At 45.2% G+C, this 23,150-nt stretch overlaps 1 protein-coding gene across 2 annotated transcripts in view; it reads right to left on the bottom strand.

Annotated features, from left to right (window-relative positions):
• The window catches only part of LOC147456688 (Actin-like ATPase superfamily protein), a 54,531-nt gene that overhangs the window by 2,814 nt on the left and 28,567 nt on the right, over positions 1–23,150 (bottom strand). The window contains exons 2-7 of one of the 2 annotated variants that reach the window (XM_086515128.1): positions 18,824–18,971; positions 18,209–18,400; positions 17,858–17,986; positions 16,495–16,664; positions 16,257–16,387; positions 2,853–2,909 (exon numbers count right to left, since the gene is read on the bottom strand). In XM_086515128.1, the coding sequence (XP_086371254.1) occupies positions 2,853–2,909; positions 16,257–16,387; positions 16,495–16,664; positions 17,858–17,986; positions 18,209–18,400; positions 18,824–18,971 (827 nt within the window). The remainder of the gene's footprint in view (positions 1–2,852; positions 2,910–16,256; positions 16,388–16,494; positions 16,665–17,857; positions 17,987–18,208; positions 18,401–18,823; positions 18,972–23,150) is intronic. The other variant, XM_086515129.1, reaches the window with a different exon arrangement.

Raw genomic sequence — 23,150 nt, forward strand, 5'->3', positions numbered from 1 at the left:
TTTACTAGCATTTATTGGCCATTTTATGGACCGTGGGGTTTATGCAAGGTGCGAAGAAGAAGAAGAAGAAGAGAATTTTTAACGTCGTGGGAAACTATCCCAAGAGACCTCAAAGATCTATCCGACGAGAGTTGAACTCAAGACTTGTTATTCAAGAGGGAAATGGCATAACCAATCTACCACACTTGGGGTGATAGAAAGGTTGTACCATTTTCCTCTTTTTATTAACACACTCACATACCCCCACACACACCCGAGGAGAAGAGATTTTTTAACATCGTAGGAAACTATCCCAAGAGACCTCAAAGACCTATCCGACGAGAGTTGAACTCAAGACTTGTTATTCAAGAGGGAAATGGCATAACCAATCTACCACACTTGGGTGATAGAAAGGTTATACCATTTTCCTCTTTTTATTTTCACTCTCTCCTATTGCCCCATAAATGCAAGGCCCCCCCTTGTAGTTTATGCATGTTGTATCACTGTCACGAACTGATGACGTGGCAAAATTATACGGACGATCAGAAAACGCGTTGACATGCTCACGTGGCAAGCCGTACGAAACCCCGTGAAACACACTGACAGTGGCAGCGTACCGATTTCCGTGTTTCACGCTGACAACTTTTAGGCCAGAAGCTTTTCATGTAGATTGCTTTTGAGTTTGAAGCCCTTGGGGCCTTTAAATATGAACCCAAGGGCACTCTTTCCCTCAGTTAGGTGACGAGCTTTTGAGCAGAGAGGGCTTGCAGGAGTTGTAACTTTGCTCAAGCATTAATCTAAAAATAAATACCAAAAGGGGCGCCAGATTTTGGGGCCAATACCTTTGGGCACGGAACTACACCGAGTCGTGTCAACTCTAATTTTAAAGTGTGATAAAGTTGTGAAGTATTTTAAGTGATTCTCTAGTGTGTCATGCCAGATTTCCGACTTGGGATGCCCAAGTTTGTAATAGTGGTATCAGGGCATCAAGCATGCGCTCTTCTGAAAGCACACCAGTTCTACCAAAGAGCAAACAGAGCAAGACAACGATAAGGGATTTCACAGAATTTATCTTTGTGTCCCAACCCCCCGACCCCGGACTTATTCGCCACTCCCACCCTTACTTCATCGCGCATCGGGCAAGGCATGCTCTTGTCTTCTTTGCTCTGTCTTACAGGGCATAAGCCATAAAGAACCCCAGATTACAAATGGATTCAAGTGACGAATCCCGCAAGAATCAAAAGAACCCACTCGACAATTCCAAATTGGGTGAAAGTACAAGAAATTCACATGGGCGATCGAAACAAGAGTACGAGCTCCACGGCCTACGTAGTATGAACGAATGGAGATGCAACGTCAACAACAGATTGATGCTTGTGCTAAGCAGATGCTCCAGTATTCAAAGGATCCCCAGTACGCAAAATTTTTGACGCGGCACCCATTTGATGAGATGCATTCCCAATGGCGTATGGCAATCGATTCACCATTAAAGTCCGCATTGAAGAAACCACCTGTCCCGCGGATGTACACTAAAGATGAACTTGATGATGTGATTGAGCGACTACGTCAACCAAATATTAAAGACCACGAAGCCTCCAAAGAGACACAGCAAGGGAGCAAATTACCCTGGTTATTTGGGTCGACAGTCTTCGTTTGCAAATGCACGAAAAGCCAAGAAGCATGTACGCTTCGAGGGTGTGTCCAATTCGTTCTCATCCTCTTCTGACAGTTCCGACAGCTCTTCCTCTAAGAGGACAGAAAGGGCAAGAAACGACGGAAGAACCAAGGACATGGAAAGAACAAGCAGGCCAAGAGAAGTAAATCCCACTAAAATCATGGAAATTTTCTAACAGTTCTGAGGAGGATTCATCCTCTTTTGAAAGTTCGGACTTTGATGACCAGATGTTTTATTCAAAGAGAAAGCACTTTTATAAAGCCAATCAATACGACTTTCTCGAAGAGAAGACCAAAGATTTTAAGGAAGGTGGACAAGCGATAAAATTTGATACCTTTTCAGGTTTTTGAGATGCGCACAAGCCCTCGCTTTTATTCAACAGCTTCATAGCTTTTTCTGGAGGGCCCTATTGAGAGCACTCCAAGATTAGAAGGGCAGCATCTTATTTGAAAGGAAATGCACAGACATGGTGGTCCACTCTTCTCTTACGAAAAGAAGCACTGACAAAGTGGTTAGAGTTCAAGAGACTTTTTATTTTCTCATGGCTCACTCAAGAGTACGAATGTGACATGATTACCACCTCAAATCATCTTCGGATGGCCAAGGCAGATACTATGGATACTTACTGCAAGAGATTTTGAAATGTTTTTCTTCCTGCCTCATCCTTTAAAAAGATCAGTTTTAAGCAGCAAATTGAGCGATTTTTTTGTGGACTTCCCAAAGAGATACGAGATTACTTCCTACTACAGAAATCTGAATAGAGCCCTTTTACAACCAAACGTCCCCCAGACCGCAGCTTGCGTCGTTTGGAGGCGCTGAAAGTAACCATTGCTCAGACTTCTTAATACTCCTCCCGCATAACCATCCAGGTCCGGGTCGGGAGTCACAACAACAATACTCCCCTCGTAAATAACCACAAGGGTCCAGGCCATGAGTAAAAACAACACTTTTCAATCATTCAATACTCCTCCCGCAAATAAACACAAGGGTCCGGGCCATGAGTATGAACAAGCATTCTCAAACATCATTTCTCACTACTCCACCCGGGAGTAAAATCACCAATCATTGAAACTAGTATTAAAACCAGAGTCAAACAATTCAAATCGGCACCAAGATAGGTTCAAAACAGATACCATCCATTTCAAACAAATTCCAAACAAGATCACCAAACAAGTTCTCAAACAGATTTCAAACTTACAAAGCATTCTTGATATCTGTCGAGGTCGAAAAGTCGACTAACTTTCCATCCTGAAACCTGCACACAAAAAAATTAGGGTTAGGTTCATTCCATACAGTCGTAGCCGAGCACATCATGGTCCATCAGCTCTTGGACAGACAGTGTTTCTTCGGTGGCGATGGTAGTCCCAAGATAGTAATTGCACTGGACCTCCAAGGTCATCTGCTCATGAAGAGACATCTACTGAGAGATTTTGAGAAATTTCAAGTTATAATCTGCTAGGGTGTCCATGGCAAGCATTTCAGGATACCCCACTCTGCCAGAAGTTGTACTCTGAAGGAAGATGTCAGAAACCATATAACTTTGGGCAAAATTTTTCTTGAAAGCTTGTCGAGTCCTTCGAAGTGTGCGGCTTGGTAGCTATAGACATCAACATCTGCATGGCACTGCTTCTGAGAAAAACAGTGACTCAAAACAAATCTAGATCCTTCTCTTGCAAGTGATTTTTATGGCTTATGCCCTGTAAGACATGAGCGGTAAAGACCGGGGTCGGAGCACGAAGCTAAAATTTCCAATGAACTTTGGAAGTGTGATCTTGCTTTGTCTGCTCTTTGGTAGGACCGGTATGCTTTGAGAAAAGCACACGCTTGATGCTCTGATACCACTGTCACAAGACGGGAACCACGTGCCAATAGAAAAGAACAGACTTTTAGCGCTTCAATAGCAACTGAACTGAAAAAGAGAGACGACACGCGACACGGAGTGGCGGAATTCCACCCCAAAGAGTATTGGCCCCAAACCTTGGCGCCCCTTTAGGTATTTCTTTATATTGCATCGACACAGTACAAATCGGTACTCTAGTCTCTGTACCTTCTCTAGGAAGCATGCCAGAGAATGAGCCCTTAGCACATATTTAAAGGCCCCTGGCCTATGAAAAGCAGTTTACATGAAAAGCCTTCAAAGTCAAAAGCTTCTTGTCCAAAAGCAATGCCAAAAAGCTGCCAGCGTAAATCACGAAATTACGTACATAAGTCAGCGCAAAACGCGGAAATCCGTACAATCTGCCACATCGTCATGTCAGCGGAATTTTCGAAAGTTCCATACAACTGCCACATCATCAGCTGCTACACAATTCTCTGTGTGTGTGTGTGTGTGAGTCCTACTTTATTTTAATCCTTATGTCACTTGGGGCCCCATCGAACGGGGTCCCCATAACTTGGTAGGACTCCTTCTTCTGTTACTTGTTCTTCTTAGGGTTTAGGCCCCTCGGCCAACATCTGTAAGTTGGCTCCATTCTTCAAGGCTTAGCGTTTTTGCTTTGCACCATCGATCTCTCTCTCTAGTGTTTTTTTGCCAGCAACACCTCTCCCTCTCTCAAGTGCTCCACTTCCCCTCCGCAATGAGCCCCTACTTGTACACCTGTACTTGCAAATTGCTACCCGTGCCCGTTCGGTGGGCGGTACATGATTGGAGGTCGTCTACGAGGAGATCTGTCGCAATAGATTGAAGATTCATTGGCTGCCCGTTCCCGAGAGGAGCCATTGCAGACGAGATTATCACCCGATTCACTTTTTTCTATCGCACCTTTGACATGGTATCAAAGCCACTTCATGCTCTCGAATCGGATTGGTGATCTATGTGAGTTTTTGATGCTGAGTTTCCGCGATGAGAAGAGATGGTTTGCTGTTTTTCCTGCGTTTTTGACACATTTGGGGCTGATTTTGGATATACTAGGCAAATTTGAAAATTTCCTCTCTTCTACCTCGACCTAGCCTCGTTACATGCCCAAGTTCTCTCACAAAATAGAGAGTAGCCATGATTCTCACATGAATTCAGTCCGTGATGAAGTACAACCCGAGGTTGCTACCGGCGGTGGTGGTGAACCACTCGTCAACGAGGAGGGGAAGATTGGTCCCAATTCTACTCCGGCATAGGTGATCAATGTAACAGACTTGGACACTCCAAGTCAAGAATCAATCACGACAACACCAAATAACCACTTCAAAACAATTCACAGATCACAATAGATTTGCACTGGCCCGACGGAGTTCCGTGCCTAGAGATATTGGCCCCAAAGACTAGCGCCCCTTTCGGTATTTCTTTATGTATTAATCAATGATCAAAGTACAAGAGAGCGGTTAGAGTTTCACTCTGAGACTCTGTGTCCAGATGCTCTGCAGAGTGAGCCCTAAACCACTTATTTAAAGATTACAAGGGATGCCCAAAAGCCGAGCCCCAAAAGCTTCCAGAACAAAAGCAAGTGTTCTCTCTCACAAGTACTCTCTCTGTGGCTTTAATAAAATAAAGCAGAGCTTTCCTTCTCTCTCTCTATCTCCAATTTGCGTCGCCCAAATCAGCCTTTTTCAGCGTCGTAAAATCCGGAGGTCCGTACTGCTACCATGTGGCATTTCTGCCGCCTGTTTTAGGGTTTCCAGCCACTTTAGGGTTTCAGCCAGCAGTTAGGGTTAGGGTTTCTGCAAATTAGGGTTTCTGGCAGAAATTAGGGTTTGCAGGAATTAGGGTTTCTGGCAGTATCTGCTCTCGGTAGCCACGTCATTACTTTGTGACAATCAACCAGTCAAGATACCTACCCTCCCTACCTTTCCCACAAATCGGCAATTGAATGACGAGAACTATGCCATTTGGAAAGCGACCATGATGGAGGTCTTCGATTCTTACGAGCTTGGAGGCTTTGTTATGAGCAACTTCCAAAGCCAAAGGCTCCTGCAAGAGCAAAGTTATCGAAACATGTCAATGCTCGAATTCGTTCTTTCACAATCCTCAACAGTACACCATCAGTCATCAGCCACATCCGATTGATATAGGATGCGAAGTTGATTTGGATTTGGTTTTCTTCACTATATGGTTGAGTTTCTCCAATGAAGCGGATAGCTTTAGAGGTGCAATTGAGGACCCTAGATGCTAAGAACTCATCCATGAGGAATCACATCAACAAGATGCAAGAGCTACAACAGGAGATACTTCATATGGAAATGCTTATCAGTTTAGAGGACATGGCCATCTAGCTTTGGCTCAGTTACCTCCTCAGTATACCAATTTCTATTCATCACCAATTACTAGTGGCTGGCTGAATTCTATTTTTTGGGACAAGATTGTTCCAATGGTGATGGACCACGAGGAGCGGTTCAATACAGGGAAGAAGTAGGGCTCCGAGGCCTTGACTAGTTCTTCCAACAACAACAACAAAAAACAAAAGGGTAAGAAGAAAAGCAACAACAACAAAGAAAAGAAAAGTGATGTTGAAAAGGAAGCCTTGAAGGCAGATCGGCATTGCAATCATTGTGGATAAAAGGGCCATTCTTGGCGGAAGTGTCCAAAGCGAGTTCGAGATACTTGAACTCCTTCAGCGGCGGTGGTGCAGTCAATAGCCTTTGTTCATTTGAAGATTCTATCCTTTGAGGACTCTCTAGGGACATCGGAGGTTGTGACCGCTCTTGCAGTTCGAGATGGTGGTGATTGGCTTCTGGAAATGTAGTGCCTCACGGCACATGACACCTTCGAAGATCTTTTGTCCAACATGCGGCGACATTGTGTACTATTTTCATTGGCGACAATGCTGAAATTCCTATTCACAGCGAGAGATCTATTCAGTTGATTCATAACGGCAACGGGGGTACCTCTAAGGGACTTTATACTCCGAAGTTGGGATTTGATCTTATGTCTGTGCACGAGGTGTGCAAGCTAGGCATGGAGGTGATTTTTACAGAGGATGCGGTGTCTATTCAGGATTGTGACTCCGGCAAGGAGGTCAGAGAGGACTCGGTGGAGAGCAGAATCTACATGCTCCATACTCTTTCTTCAGCAATCAAGATTCCTACACGTGACCTTTGGCCTTACAGATTTGGGTCATTTGAACAATGATGCGCTTCGACTTGCTTTTCGTCAGTAGATGCTTGCACGCTTACCAGATTTTGGGAGTAAGCATAGGAAATGCATTACTTGCATTCATGGGAAGCAACATCAAAATTCTCTTCAGAGGCTTGCTACACCCCGAGCTATTGCCACTGTCACAAGGCGGGCACCACGTGCCAATAGAAAAGAACAAACTGAACAACTTTAAGCACTTCAAATAACAATTGAACTGAAATGGAGAGAGAGACGACACGCGACACGGAGTGGCGGAATTCCACCCCAGAGAGTATTGGCCCCAAACCTTGGCGCCCCTTTCGGTATTTCTTTATATTGCATCATCAAAGTACAAGCCGGTACTCCAAACTCTGCACCTTCTCCAAGAAGCATGCCAGAGAATGAGCCCTAGCCTCATATTTAAAGGCCCTTGGCCTGAAAAGCAGTTATAGTAAAAAACCTTTAAAACTCAAAAGATTCTGGTCCAAAAAGCAGTTTACATGAAAAACTTTCAAACTCAAAAGCTTATGGTCCAAAAAGCAATGCCAAAAGCTGCCAACGTAAATCACGAAAATCCGTACAGCCTGCCACATCATCATGTCAGCACAATTTTCGGAATTTGTCAGCTGCCTTAGGGTTAGGGTTAGGGTTTTTGGCAGAAATTAGGGTTGCAGGTTTTAGGGTTAGGGTTTCCAGAATTAGGGTTTCAGCAATTAGGGTTTCTGCAATTAGGGTTTTCAGAATTAGGGTTTCTGGCAGAAATTAGGGTTAGGGTTTTCTGCACTCGGGCAACCACGTCATCACTCTGTGACACTTCTTCTGTTGCTTGTTCCTTTTAGGGTTTAGGCCCCTTGGCCGGTAGCTCTGTTCTTCAGTAGGTCGACACGTCAGCAGTTTGTTACAGCCACCTTGGAGTTGGTTCACACCAACCTTTGTGGACCTATGCATACTCCTTCCCTTGGCAAAGCTCTCTATTTCATGTTGCGGGTGGACAATTTCAGCCGCTTTACTTGTGGAGAAGGACAACAATAAAGTGTTGAAGACTATTCAACCTCCAAAGCATTCATTCAGTTTTGTGTAGAAGCTGGCATCAAGCGAGAGCTTGCGAATCCCGGATCGCCTTCAGAGAATGGACTTGTGGAGCAAAAGAATAGAACAGTGGTTGAGGTGGCGGGGACTATGCTTTAGCATCGAGACCTGCCAAAGTCTCTATGGGTGGAGGCAGTTCCGATGGCGTCCATACCATGAACCGATCTTCGACCTCTTCATTCCACGCAAGACCCCATTCGAGGCTTACTTTGGTAGAAAGCCTAATGTCTCTCATTTTTTAATATTTGGAAGCGGAGCATACGTCCATGTACCGAAGGAACATAGGGGGGAGTTCGATCCCAAGTCCAGGAGAATGTTCTTTGTCGGCTACTGCAACCGGCCTATACAACGTAGAGGGCGGTACTATTTCAATTACCTGTTAACTTTACACAGAGCACTCAGAAGGGAAGAAAACACAGTTGCGTCCAGAGACTAGAATGTCACTGCGCACACAAGACCGACACCCTGTAGGCCCCAAAGACTGGCGCCCCTTTCGGTATTTCTTTAATTTTAGAGAGAGGGAATTACAAAAAGAGAGTCCCTGGAAAATAACACCTGCATCCAACTAGTACGCTCCAGATTCGGCAAAATTTCGGCAACATAACGGCACTGAAATCAATCCGAATCAGTTTCCAAACTCAGGACTCTATCCCACTAGCGTTATCCCTCAGTCTGGAGCACAAAACAGTAAATTTCAGGTCGCTGTAATTTCTGGTTCAATCCTGTTTTTGACCTGATTTGGCCACACGACGGTCCCTACACTGTTCCCTGCACCTTGGGCTTGGTGCCCCGTGATTCTGGAAGCATCCCGGGCACAAAACAGTCTCAAAACAGAGTTAGAAAAACAGCAAGCAAATAGTGCTGAATTTACTGCGCAATCGAGAGGTTATCACCCTCTCGTGGACCTGCTTTGGTGCAACAGCTAGCTACACCGGTTCCTGTGCAAAGAGGCTCTTGCCTCGGCACGAAAGCATATTTCCCCACAGCTGTACATAAGTCAAATGAGAAGCCCACTAGTGGGGCATAACATACTGTACGTAGGGGAGAAAGAGAGGAGTATGTAGCGTGCGGGGCATCACTCCCGTCACCATACTGTGCATAGAGGGCAAGGAAAGCATTCCATAGCTTCTGTGCCTGCTACAATCCACCTAAAAGCTGAAAATGGCGCCCCAAATGCTCATAAACAGCTCGGCCCCTTCTCCCAGAGTGGCAGATTTGCTCACAGCGCGACACGTCGCCCAGTTTCCGACTTTGGCAGACTCGGCTAAAAAGATCTCAATCTACATGTAAGTTGACTGAGCCGTAGAGTTAAGAAATGTTCCCCACGACATTCTGGAGCTAATGACGCGAACATATTTTCCGGTCAAAAATAGCAGTTCCCTAAATTTTAGGAGATGCTTCCATGGCGTCCCTATCGGTCTCCTGACCATCATTGAAGACTACCATTTGACCAACATCTACAATGTGGGTTAATTTACTAGCCCCTTTCAACTTATAAAGTTGTCAGTGACTTGACGAGTGGCCCAAATTCCAGTTTGACGCACACGAGCTTCCATACTCATCAGAGTTCAGTGCTAACTGGCCCGACCAGTCCCAGACTGACCGACCCAAACTCCCGATGTGAGAAACCTATTCGGCCGCAACCGTTTTACACTGGCCATGCAATGTCCACTTGCACCTTTTCAAGGGTTCCGAGAAAAACAAGTAAAATAAATAAAAATATCTAATACTTACTTACACCTCCTCAGGTCTCTCAGGAGGTAACTCCCCTGGCAAAGAGTCCGAAAAACAATCACTGAAACCACTCAAAAAAGTTGACCTGTCTTTATCTAAGGTAGACAAATTAGATACAACTTGAGGTGCTTCTTTTGCAAAAATCAAGTACGCAGAAAGATGATTCTTTATTACAGATGAAATAGCAGAAGGAGAAACAACTGGAACAGACTCGCCTTTAAGCTTTACATCAAGGACATGAGTCTTTCCTCTATGTACAAAGGTAATCTTTTTGTTGTAAGTATCCACCATAGCATGCAACCTGTAACACCATGGGATACCCAGTAACACATCACAGCCCTCAAGTGGCATAATATGAAATTCTTCCGCATCGACATAGCTCTGAATGTGCAAACGAAGCTTTCCCAAAATGGGAGTAACAGGCTCTGAATGACCTGGGCATGCCAAACCTGCTTCCCCTGTCATACCCATCTCCTCTGCACGAATGCCCAACTTTGATGCCAATTCTGGTAATATGAAATTTGCACGGGCTCCTGGATCAAAGAAAACCAGCACTGTCTGGTCTCTAACTTTGCCCCAAGCTCTGCACAGCTCCGTGGCATTTGTGTTTGGCTGGTCTCCAACCAAATCTGGAACAAGTCCTGCACTCGGCTTTGGCTTCTTCCCTTTATGGTCTGACTTGTCATCCTTATCCTGTGACTTCTTCTGTGGGCACTCATTTGCAAAGTGTCCTTCATGTTCACAAATGTAGCATTTCTTGGCCTCCCTAAGAGCTTTCCTCTCTTCAAAAGTTTTGCCAGAAAAATGCCTTTTTTTTGTCCTTGTCCTCGTCCCGAAGAAGATTTAGACTGCTTCTTGGACGTATCAGCTTCTTCAGTGGAGGGCTTCTTTGCGGGAGGCTCAGAAGGCTTTGCTGCAACATTGCCCTTGGCTGAAAACTGTTTGCCCTGGGACCCTTTCTTGTGGCTATTAAATCCATCGGAATCTCCCTTCGACAGATTATTGGCCACTCTTGCATTCTCTATCAATTGAAACATATTCATGACAACAGTCTTTGTGCAGTAGTCCTTGATTTTCTTGGGCAATCCGCAACAGTACTTCTCAATTTGTTCTGACAAAGGCACAAACCTGTGAGAGGTGACTCGCAACAATGCGGCCCAAAACCGTTTATTGTACTCCTCCAGATTCGCACACTGTTTAGCATTCAACTCGTGCCATTCTGTCATCACATCCACTTCAAAAGTATTTGTCAACCATGCAGGCGCAAAAAGCTGTTTGAATTGGACCCACGTTGTTGGGGCTTGACCCTGGTTCAACAATGCGGTCCACCATTGGAGCGCATTCCCTTTCAAGAAAGTGGAAGCCTTGCGTATCTTTGAAGATTCCGTGAAGTTTCCTCCAGCATAAGCTGCATCGAACTGCTATATGAAGGTCAAAGCCTTCAATTGGTCCTCAGTTCCGCTGAAAGTTTCAAACTTCACTCCCTGCCCACCTTCCTTGTAATCCTTAGACTGACTCAAAGGAGCCACATTATCATAAACAGGTGCCTGTGGTGCTCCATGAGTGTTCATTCCAGCACTCGCATCAACTGTTTTCCCTGTCATATCTGCATTTTGTACGTATGGCTGCGAAAAACCAGCCATACCAAATTGTGTTCCAGGCACTCGAAACTGGCCATAGGCACCCTCAAAACCTGGTTGGACACCCATGTTCGTATACATTGGGTTACCCATGCCTGTTTGCATTGTCCCGAACACATTCCCTGGCATATAACCTGTGGAAGGTCCAGCCATAGCTTGAAACACTGAACCACCTCCAAAATAACCAGGATAAGTATTAGGTAATGGAAGGGTCTGACGCATAGCCTGTTCATTGCTCCCTTGACCATTCACAAACGGTTCCTGTCCAGCTAAAGCAAGTTGCTTTGGATCATTGGACACCGCTAGTTGCTCAACCACATGGGCTTTCCCTCGAGCATCATGAGTCCTCTGCGCATTGGAAATCTCCTTTTCCTACAACGGCTCAGTCATGCCCTGTGTAGGAGGCTGAAAACCCTGTGTCGGAGCCTGTAAGAACTCCTGCATCCTTGGGTTGTTAGCCAATTGCTGAAACATGTCCATGCAGCAACGCAGTTGAGTTCTACACAACCTGTCCTCATCTTGAAGAGTTGAAGGAATTTTCTCTGTGCCATGTGAGGAAGATCCCTCTTCAAGTACTTGGTCTCTCTTCTCTGCCATATCGACAAGCTATGTGTTGCTTTCACCCACAACAATCCACGCTGCACTTTTTGAAGAAAAAGTGACTATCCCTTCGATGGAACCATGCAACCGGCCTATACATCGTAGAGGGCGGTACTATTTCAATTACCTCTTAACTTTACACAGAGCACTGAGAAGGGAAGAAAACACAGTTGCGTCCAGCGACTAGAATGTCACTGCGCACACAAGACCGACACCCTATAGGCCCCAAAGATTGGCGCCCCTGTCGGTATTTCTTTAATTTAGAGAGAGGGAATTACAAAAAGAGAGTCCTTGGAAGATAACACTTCCATCCAGCTAGTACGCTCCAGATTCGGAAAAATTTCGGCAACATAACAGTACCGAAATCAATCCGAATTAGTTTCCAAGCTCAGGACTCTATCCCACTAGCGTTATCCCTCAATCTGGAGCACAAAACAGTAAATTTCAGGTCGCTGTAATTTCTAGTTCAGTCCTGTTTTTGACCTGATTTGGGCACCCGACGGTCCCTACACTGTTCCCTGCACCTTGGGCTTGGTGCCCCTTGATTCTGGAAGCATCCCGGGCACAAAGCAGTCTCAAAACAGAGTAAAAAAAACAGCAAGCAAACAGTGCTGAATTTACTGCACAATCGAGAGGTTATCACCCTCTCGTGGACCTGCTTTGGTGCAGCAGCTAGCTACACCGGTTCCTGTGCAAAGAGGCTCTTGCCTCGGCACGAAAGCATATTTCCCCACAGCTGTACATAAGTCAAATGAGAAGCCCACTAGTGGGGCATAACATACTGTACGTAGGGGAGAAAGAGAGGAGTATGTAGCGTGCGGGGCATCACTCCCGTCACCATACTGTGCATAGAGGGCAAGGAAAGCATTCCATAGCTTCTGTGCCTGCTACAATCCACCTAAAAGCTGAAAATGGCACCCCAAATGCTCATAAACAGCTCGCCCCCTTCTCCCAGAGTGGCAGATTTGCTCACAGCGCGACACGTCGCCCAATTTCTGACTTTGGCAGACTCGGCTAAAAAGAACTCAATCTACACGTCAGTTGACTGAGCCGTAGAGTTAAGAAATGTTCCCCACGACATTCTGGAGCTAATGACACGAACACATTTTCCGGTCAAAAATAGCAGTTCCCTAAATTTTAGGAGATGCTTCCATGGCGTCCCTATCGGTCTCTTGACCATCATTGAAGACTACCATTTGACCAACATCTACAATGTGGGTTAATTTACTAGCCCCTTTCAACTTATAAAGTTGTCAGTGACTTGACGAGTGGCCCAAATTCCAGTTTGGCGCACACGAGCTTCCATACTCATCAGAGTTCAATGCTAACTGGCCCAACCAGTCCCAGACTGACCGACCCAGACTCCCGATGTGAGAAACCTATTCGGCCGCAGCCGTTTCACACTGGCCATGCAATGTCCACTTGCATCTTTTCAAGGGTTCCGAGAAAAACAAGTAAAAATAAATAAAAATATCTAATACTTATTTACGAAAGGAAACAGGAAAAATACACCTCCTTGTGACAGCTACAATAATCTTTCCAAAGGAAAATCATCTTTATGATCCAGGAAAGAAGGATGTTGGTCTTAGTCGTGATGTCGTCTTCGACTAGTTTCTTCCTTCAGAGGGGCTTCCGCTCCCAAGTCTTCCATGATGACCCTAGATTTGCCGATACTTGGAGACCCAGATTATGATTTGCCTCTTGAGGTTGATGAACCCTCTTCTACTGTTGTCCCTCAAGCTACGAAGGAGGATGCACCCGTTGTAGATGATGCAAATGACATTGGTTCTCACCATAGTGCAAAGATAGAGCCAAATGTACCTACTACTAATAGCTTCTCCCCAGGAGAGCAACTCAGAGGGGAGCAAGTCAAACAAGTTACCGGAGTGGCTCGTGGAGACCTTGTGAGATACAGGACTTCATATTTTCTACCAAATGCAACCGTTGTAGATGATGCAGATGACAGTGGTTCTCACCATAGTGCAAAGATAGAGTCAAATGTATCAGTAGCTCCTTCTTTGGGGGGGCGAGTCAGACAAGTTACCGGGTGGTTGTTGGAGACCTTGCAAATGCAGGGACTTCAAATTTTCCACCAGATTGGTGTGATGCTGGTATGACACGACGCTCTCAACAACACCGATTTGTTGAGGTAGATGGGACTTTATTACAAGCGAACTATGCTTTGATGTCGACGGTGATCAAGGACAAAGATCCTCTGGCAATTGAGGAGACGCTTTCACAACCAAAGTGGAAGTTGGCCATGCAAAAAGAACTTGAATCCATCAAGAAGAAGAACGCTTGGGAGTTGGTTCCGCGGCCTGCCAAGCGGAAGGTGATTAGTGTCAAATGGGTCTACAGGACCAAGTACAAATCTGATGGTTCTTTGGACAAGCACAAGGCACGACTCATTGCCAAGGGCTTCTCTCAGAGACAGGGTGTGTACTATGACGAGACCTTTGCAGCGACTATGATGCAAAAGCCGAAACCTTTGCATTCTTGCATGCGCACACATTCTAAATTCCTAAACAAAAGCCGAAAAGCGCCCAAAATTAAAATCTGGCTGCAAAAATATAGTGCAAAAGACGCACAAAATCCCGGGATGCACAATCTCTCACAGAAATCGCCGAAATCGAAGATTGTTACCAATGCCTCTCAAGAATCCCAAGGCAAACGTAGCTCTTGCTTGCCACTCACAGCTCCTTAGCCACGACCAGGCTCTAATACCATGTAAAGAGGGAGAGAAGGAGAGAGCTTGAGCTCTTGCAAGCACACACACACACACACAACCAAGAGAGCACAGCTGTTGCATCTTCTACAAAAGATAAGTGGGAAGTACAACATAATAAGAACTATGTACAATGGTCAATGCGAAACCACTAATGAGTGAGTTGCCAAGATAAGTGGTCGTTACTCTCGGTAGCTAGACCGTGTCGGTTAAGTCCAATTGTAATACCACTGGCAATGATTCTTGTGTCCACTACCTTGTGGCAATGTTAAATGTAGGCGAGAAATCATCCGGGCGTACCATGTGTAGAGCTAGATATCTCAACAAGGGGGAAAAACCAACACCTTGCATCAATTCTGCAATGAAAGACTTACTAAGGTGATCAAAGGCTCTCCAAATCTAGCAAAACCATAACAACCTGTTGATTAGGAGCTTTAGACACTTGCATAATCGTTGTCCAGCTGAACATTAAGAATATTATGCAAAATATTGATCCCTTTATAAATTTATTTTGTGTTGGACGAATGACTTGTGCCAAATTTCGATGCAAACGATTAGCAATGACTTTTGTGTAGATCTTATACATTCCTCCCATTAAGGAAATAGGTCGCCATTATTTAAAGTTGCATGGGGAAGGGACCTTCGGTAACACCTTAATAAGCCTACTCTTCAAGGAATTGGGCATGGTGCCAGAAGCCCAAACATGATGACAAAGGGTTGTAAGGTGCTACAGAGAGAAACACGCTGCAGGAGAGGGATAGCCCGGAGAGACAAAACGATACAAGAGAGGAAGAGAGTTTGATGAACCAAAAACGCTAGCAACACTGAATACAACACTAACAATACGAGGGGGGCCGGTCCCTATATAGGGACCATCTACAACTGCCTTAATGGGGGCATCCTGACATAAACATGCCAGCCTACCGGGTTGGCACATACATGGCTCGTATCGGGGATGGTATACCTCACATATGGCCCGGGCACAACCACAAAACAGCCCACTCCCTAATCTACTCCTAGGAAATACCAGAGCCATCACAGGGCAAGATGTGAAACTCTTAACACCTCTCATGTTCATGTGGCGGGTAACTAAACCAGCTCTACCCAGAACTCAAGAGAAACTTTGTTCTCCTCATGATGAAGTCAATCGTGAATTCTTCAACTTGCTAACATAAGAAACTGGGTGCACTTGAGAGCTCTCACTTCGTAGGAACCTTGAAAAGTACAGCGTCACCGTCTTTGAAAAATAATACATCTATGCCTTGTGTCAGCATATACATTTTTGTATGACCCTATGCACTACAGATTACCTGGGTGCCTTCAGCCATATCATTCATGTCTTTGACAAAATCTTTGACAAACTAAATCAAAGAGAGAGTCCTCTCGAGAGAAAAATTCACTGTGCGGTAGAAGAACTCTTGCTATGACCCGAGATGAGAATTGACGACCTTTTTAGGAATGGGATACCCTTGCCAGAAACACAAAGGAACTGCACTGCTGCCTCTTTGACTTCGCAGAGGACAACCTGACCATAAAACCCGTCACACGGTCCTAAAGGAACAGATGATGCATCTAGATCAACACGATTTGTTTTATTAACATGAAATGTCTGCAGGTCTGACTCAGGGAATAGGACAAGAAGCCAGAGATCAGATGTAGAGTGTAGGGATCTCCTTTCTCGAAAAAAGAGACATAAATAGACAAACCAAGGTAAAAAATATATACTCTAGAGCAACAAATGTTAGATATGCAATGGGTCAGCAAGAAAACCTTTGGTTGTATCGGCTTTACGCCTGGGTAGAATCCTTTGATGTGGTCTACAAGCTGAGCACAAAGATCCCAGCCGTTATCCACCTCCAATACACCACCAACCATAACAAGTGGGAATGGTTTTGTGCCATCTGAAATAGAAGCCAGTTAGTGTCCTAAATTGAGAAGCAAAACAAACCTCGACAAAGAAGTGTCATAGAGTAATGCTCTCAAAACGTTTAACACAACAAAAACTTACTTTCCCCTGCAAGGTTCAGCCTTCTAACTACAGCTTTTACACTGATTGCCAGCTCTTCGACTGCATTGGCTAGCACCTTCACTGCTACTGGATCGCCCATGGCAGCACATGACTTGACAGTGGGAACAATGGCCGCAACTCGAGCCCAAGAATAATCTTTGTACATCCATCTGGCAATGCCGGACACTATCAAATTAATTAGCTGATTGAAGCACGTTGTGATTAAGCAGTACCACTCATTCAATCATGCACTCACATAATATCATGCAAGGACAGTATTAAATCTTATGTTCCAAAAGAAAACTCTCACGGTGTTGTTGCACCAACTATGATGCTCTCATCAAAACGTCACTTTTCTAAGCCAAAAGGCTCTCTATGGCCCACCGTAAAAAGAGATGCAAACCCCCCTTCAAGAGAAAATTAAAAAAACGACAGTGTGAGGATTTGTGGAAAGTGTGTAAGGCTTCAAAGACTTACCTCGTACAGTCATAGCTATGATCTGATTTGAAGAGCAAATGAGCTTTTATGTCTGGCTGAGCACTAAGTAAAGACTGGAAAAAAACAGCGATTGCAATGGAGTGAGTGGAAAAGGGGGAAAAAAGCCACATTTATATCCAGGAAAAAAAGGACTCCGCAAGGCAGAAATGCTGGGACCCGCCGGCTTGGGACAGACCAGATGTCATAAACTGAGGTGGGCAATTTATGCCGATCAAAGTTGAAAAAGAACTCCACAAGATTTACATATGGAAGATAACCACGTGTATTTAAGCAGCTATGATTCCTAGATAATTGACTTGGCTTGCCTGAATGCAAATATAGCCCCAAAAGTAAACAAGTCTTGTAAAATAGCATCAGCAAGCACACGCCTTGCATGCAGAAATCTTTCCGTGCTTAATGGAAGCAGTTCCTGGTAGAAAACCTTTAAGAATGAGAGAAATGAGTTAAAAAAACGCATGCAACTAGCTTGCATCAGCAAAGATGGGTATGTTCGCGGTTTGACTTTTTAAGTGTTTCATTTTCACAGAAATGCAGAAAGACCAGCTGCAGAAGTCACGTTGCAAAACAGCAACATGTAGCTTTGACATAAACTTAGTTCTTCGTTGCCAAACAAATTTGTTTAGTCAGAAAGGGCAAAGTAGCAGCAGCCCATTGTAGAGAGAGAAATCCTTGTGGTGAAAGACCCTCATTAGCTAGCACCTGCAAGTGAGTCTGCACTGGCGCATGCACTTAGGTGTGATCAGACCACTGCCGTAACACTACCATTATAGAACCATGTAATCAATTGCTGTATTGAAATTAAATCTGGCAGCACACGTGACATATAAGGTCAAACCAGCAAAAAGCTGAGAAATTCAATAGATACCCAATAAGTTCTTGGGGTGAGGAAAGCTCGAGTCTTTGAAGGACTGCTTTTGACAAACTTGTGGGAGGCCCTCGACCATCATGAGCACGCATAACAGCAGCTAAAGCTTGCTGGGAGATAGAGTAACCACTGCAGACAACACACATATATAAATTTCCAGCACAAAGAAGTATCCAAAAGAAAATTCAAACTGCTTAGCAAAAATGATCAATCTTAGAACAGTTTAATTTAATAAGAGCACGAAGAAAAGTCAATTGAAATTTCCAAGTGATTAACAAAAACGATCAATCTCAGGGATTAAAAAAATGATCAATGTTGAAACAGTTTTTGTTAATAAGTGAATCCTATCACCTGCCTGGTTCACCAAGTAATGGTCCCACCCCTGCTGCCCGTGCTGTTTGGCCATCTTCAGATACGCCAAAAGCAATGGATCCAGTTCCTGCTACAAGAACACAGCCATGTAACCTTCCAAGTGTTCCACTGGCCAATGCAGCCACTGAATCGTTACAAACAGCCAACTTCACGTCACCAGGGAAAACTTCCCTGCAGTTGAAAGTAGCTGTGAGGTAATTAGTCATTCATAAATTTATAAGTTAAGAGAGGATAAACTATAAAGCCCCAAAAAGACATCAAGCCATAAATTTGTGAACATATCCATGCTGAAAAACCTCAATAATGCTTGCTAAATAGCCCCTAAGCTGACAACAACTAGTAACTTATCAATGCTTCAGGATAGTCATAGTCTTTGGCCCAAAAGCCTTTTTAAAAAATGGCCAAAAGTGCCCTTCCAAAAGCTTGACTTGTTTAGGCCACATCTTAAGACGTAAAACAGTTGAATTCTTCTTTGACAGCTTACAGTACCAAGCCCTTAAACTAGTAGCCAGCTGCTGTTGAGGTGCAAAAATGAGTAATGAAAGCGGATAGATTGCATAGGTTTTTTAATACAAATGACATGTAATGACTAACCGAAGCCATTGATGCATACGCTGTTGGTCTGACGTGTTGTCCACTCCTGATAAAGATAAACAAACAGCCTGTACTGCTGAACGACATCGATGGGCTTTCATTAATGCATCTGCTAGCACCTTTTCCAGCGCCAGCTTAGCAGCATCATCTGATCAAAAGCATAAAGAAAGATCTTTAACGATTCCTTTGCAATTAACAGTTTCTTGCTTCATGCTCAGATGACTCCTTGAGGCAGAAAATGGCCTTAGTATAAAGTCTTCTCTAGTGCAATCTCATATAATGGACAAAGGCAACAAAAAAAATGCTGAATACAACTGACAGATCAAGTGTAGCAAACGACGTGTAGGCTCCACCACACCTCTCGGGTCTTTGTCATGCGGTAAATTTGTCTTGCAACTTACATAGTCAACTCAGGTCATACAAATTTGAAATTATGCTCTTCCAAAAAGTTGTAGCTTAAACGCATCAAGCTTGCAGCTCCTCCTATTGTCAGAAGGATGTCAGCTTTTGAAATACTAAGGTTCATAGTTCAAGATAAACTGCCGAGGCCTATGTACTGTAATAGTTAGATCTATTTTTCAACAGGCTACAGTGTATACATCTCCTTCAAAAATGATGAAAATGACAAAAGAGCCCCTACCTCGAAGAGCTTTTTAATGCTTACTGTTAAGAGTTGAATGGCCAGGGCCCAGCATACATGGGTGTCATCGACTGTGAGAAACTCCTGATGAGCAATGACCCTATGTAGCCATTAAAAAATCCCAGAAGCAAAAAGAGTACTATTTGTAAGGCCCATTTAAATCATTTGAGCATGTACGACACGTAGCAAACTACCCTAGAGTAAATAGAAAGTTCAAGTTTCCACAATAATTTGATCCTCTCTTTCAAAGAAATTTGCTCTAAGATTGTCTTTTGTACTCCAATAGAATTTTCCATAGGCAAGAACATTATTCAGGGTTAGAAAAAGAAGAGGCAATATCAGAATCATATTTCTTGAAAATTTCACAGAACAATCTAGCAGATAGACTCACTGTCACGCCATCAATAGCATGGGGCCATGGAGCACAGGTGGCACGTGCAGGTAGGGTGCCTATGTAGCGGGGAAAGTGTGCCGTGCTCTCTCTACAGTGGGTGCTCCTCATTGCAGTATACAAGAAACCTCACTCCAAGAGAAAGAAAATATCACACTAAAATGGAAAGACAACTCAAAGCACAACAGACTCAGAACTCAATGGAACTCGACAAACTCAAAAAACCATACAGACTCTGGCTTGGCAGCACACTCAGCTCCAAGCCCAAACCCAAGGGTACAATGGAGGTGTCGAGGCTCCAATGTGCAGGGACAGTGCAGACATGCTGTGCACGAACTCAAGACTCGAGACTCAAGACGCTCGACCATACGAAGTGATGATGATGATGACGATGATAATGATAATAGTCTCCCACGACTGGAACCAACCACACATATGTATCTCCTCGAGAGCCACCAATGGCTAGCAAAATATCCCAATCCAACTAAGCCTATCTCCAAACTACGGTCGTGGTGATCTGGTGACGATAACCACTAGACCACCATCCGCATCAGTTGCCACGCGTCACTACCGAAGCGAGAATCCGCCCAGTGTGAACTCCAGCCCAACTGTAACTAACTGTCACTCCTACACCCGTGACACTAAATGCCCGTCCTATGCCCGAGACACTGTAGCCTTGCTACAGGTTGCCCGCCACAAGACCACTCACCGTCTCAATGAGAAAGAACACTGAACCTAGCAGGAAAAAATGCAGCCCAACCAGATTGAAGAAGCTGAGGTCTAGAGAAGATATTTAAGTTCTAAGGGAAAGGTGTGTAGAGAAGATATTTAAGTTCTAAGGGGAAGGTGGGGAGTTTTCAAGGAGAGGAGAGGGAAAATACACAGTGCTATTTAAGTTCTAAGGGGAAGGTGAGGAGTTTTTAAGGAGAGGAGAGGGAAAATACACAGTGCTGACTTCAGCAACTGAAGAAGCAGAGCAAAGGTCCAATGCTATATCCATCCACGCCAGTTGCGGGGAGAAGAGGAAAGGTACAGCAAGGGCTAGAAAAGGACAAGTAGACATACAAGGGGGTGGGACCTGGGTAGACTAGGGAGTGGTTAGGGGCGAAGGGGAGTGAGGGGGGTGGGTAGGGGCGAGAGTGGGTGAGGGGGTAGTGAGGGGCGAGGGGGGGTGGTGAGGGGCGAGGTGGGGTGGGTAGAGGGAAGGGGGTGGTGAGGGGGTAGGGGCGAGGAGGAGGTATTGAGGGGCGAGGGGGGGGGTGGTGAGGGGCGAGGTGTGGTGGGTAGGGGGAGAGGCGAGGGAAGGGGGTGGTGAGGGGCGAGGTGTGGTGAGTAGAGGAGAGAGGAGACAAGAGGGTGTGGTGAATGGCGAAAGTGGGGTGGGTAGGGGCGGGGCTAGGAGAGAGGGAGAGTAGGGCGAGGGGGGTGGTGAGGACGATAGGGGGAGGGAAGGGGCAGGTAGAGGTGAGAAGAGGGAGGAGGAAGGGGTGACGGGGGGGTTCCAAGATTGGAAAGAACATGCTTTCTCAAACCAATCTTTTTCAAAATCATCAGTGCTTGATTCTGCTGTTTTTTCGGAAGAGGTCAATCTTATCTTCCGTGACAAAAACCACATCAAACAAGACTGTATGCGCTGCATCTGGTCTAGCATAGCCGAATGTGCCTCAGAGTCGCCGAAGTTTGTCTCCCTTTACTGAGGATGGCACTGCTGAAGATTTTGTTGTAGGTGAAGAAGTTGCTGCGTCGAGGAGCAGAGAGACGGCATGAGCTGGTGTCTCATCAAGCTTGAAATCAGCATCTTGATGTTGTAACTTGCCTTGAGGAAGCTTGGTGAAGGGTCGTCCACCAGACACAGAGAAGGGCTTTGGCTTGGTCGGAGAGTCAGACACAAATGGGGCTGATGTTGAGGTGTGGGTGAACTCCTGTAAGGGAGATTTCTTTCCCCTTCCATGATTCTTCATATAGGCTCACCAAGTCCAAAGGCTGCCACCAAGGGCGCATAGTTATTAGCCTCTATGACCTCCACACTTACTGCTGGCTCAAGTGGCCGTAGAAACTTTGAAAGAGGGTGTATCCTAAGGAAAATATTGAATAGAGACCCCATTTCAGGGTTGGACTCACTTGGTGAAGGGTCGTCCACCAGACACAGAGAAGGGCTTTGGCTTGATCAGAGAGTCAGACACAAATGGGGCTGATGTTGAGGTGTGGGTGAACTCCTGTAAGGGAGATTTCTTTCCCCTTCCATGATTCTTTATAGGCTCACCAAGTCCAAAGGCTACCACCAAGGGCGCATAGTTATTAGCCTCTGTGACCTCCACCCTTGCTGCTGGCTCAAGTGGCTCATTGGGCTCAAGTACTGTAGAAACTTTGAAAGGGGTTGTATCCTAAGGCAAATATTGAATAGAGACCCCATTTCAGGGTTCGACTCTATTGACAAGGAACTATGTTGCACCACTGGATCCATGCCTCCTTCAAGTCGAATAGGTTTCACTAGGGAGCCAGAAGTATGTATCCACATTGCGTCATTTCCCCAATCATGCAGTGCTTTAATGTGCCGCAGCCATGGTCTACCGATGAGCAGAGGAAATCCTCCCTCAACCTGGGGAAGATGAACAACAACAAAATCCAAGCTAAAGGTGAAGTCTTGTACCTGCAAAGGCACCTTGTCTACTATGCCCAATGGGTAGGCTGTCCTCTAGTCGGCCAACGTAACTGTGAAGGGACGATGTCATGTAGGCTGCAGACCTAAGGCCAACATTGTGAACTCAGGCATCATGTTGATGCCAAATCCACCATCCACAATCAGTCCTGAGAATTGCTGCCCCAAGATGGACACGGTGAGACGAGGGCTTCTATGGGGGGCAGCGGGATAGGATATCATATAGGACTCTGATGATGGTTGCACTGGGAGGTGCCCGCCACTAGGACCTGCTCCGGGGTAAAGGGACTGAATAATTGCAAGCGTGTCACTTCGAAAACTCGCATCTCGCCATAATATGTCGTAGAGCGACACTTGTTGGAAGGTGTTCTTCAAGATTGTCTCTACTGTAAGCTTTCCATTTTCTACTAGTGGTTTCTCTCGTACCTTGATCTGATGTAGGTCGGCTACTGCTTTCAAGAAGGCTTCATCAATATCGAAGAGCAGAGATGAGGATCCTTGCTTGGCACTAGGGGATGGCTTGTCGACAACTGGGAGCAGGGTATCGATGGGTGGGATCGTGGGTGGAAGAGTGGAATTGGTTGGAAGGCTAAGACCCAAGGATGCCCTGAGCCAGAGTGAGGACACCAGTGGGCTT

Source organism: Adiantum capillus-veneris, chromosome 6 (assembly GCF_014529385.1).
Source record: "Adiantum capillus-veneris isolate H3 chromosome 6, ASM1452938v2, whole genome shotgun sequence".
Classification (NCBI taxonomy): Eukaryota; Viridiplantae; Streptophyta; class Polypodiopsida; order Polypodiales; family Pteridaceae; genus Adiantum; species Adiantum capillus-veneris.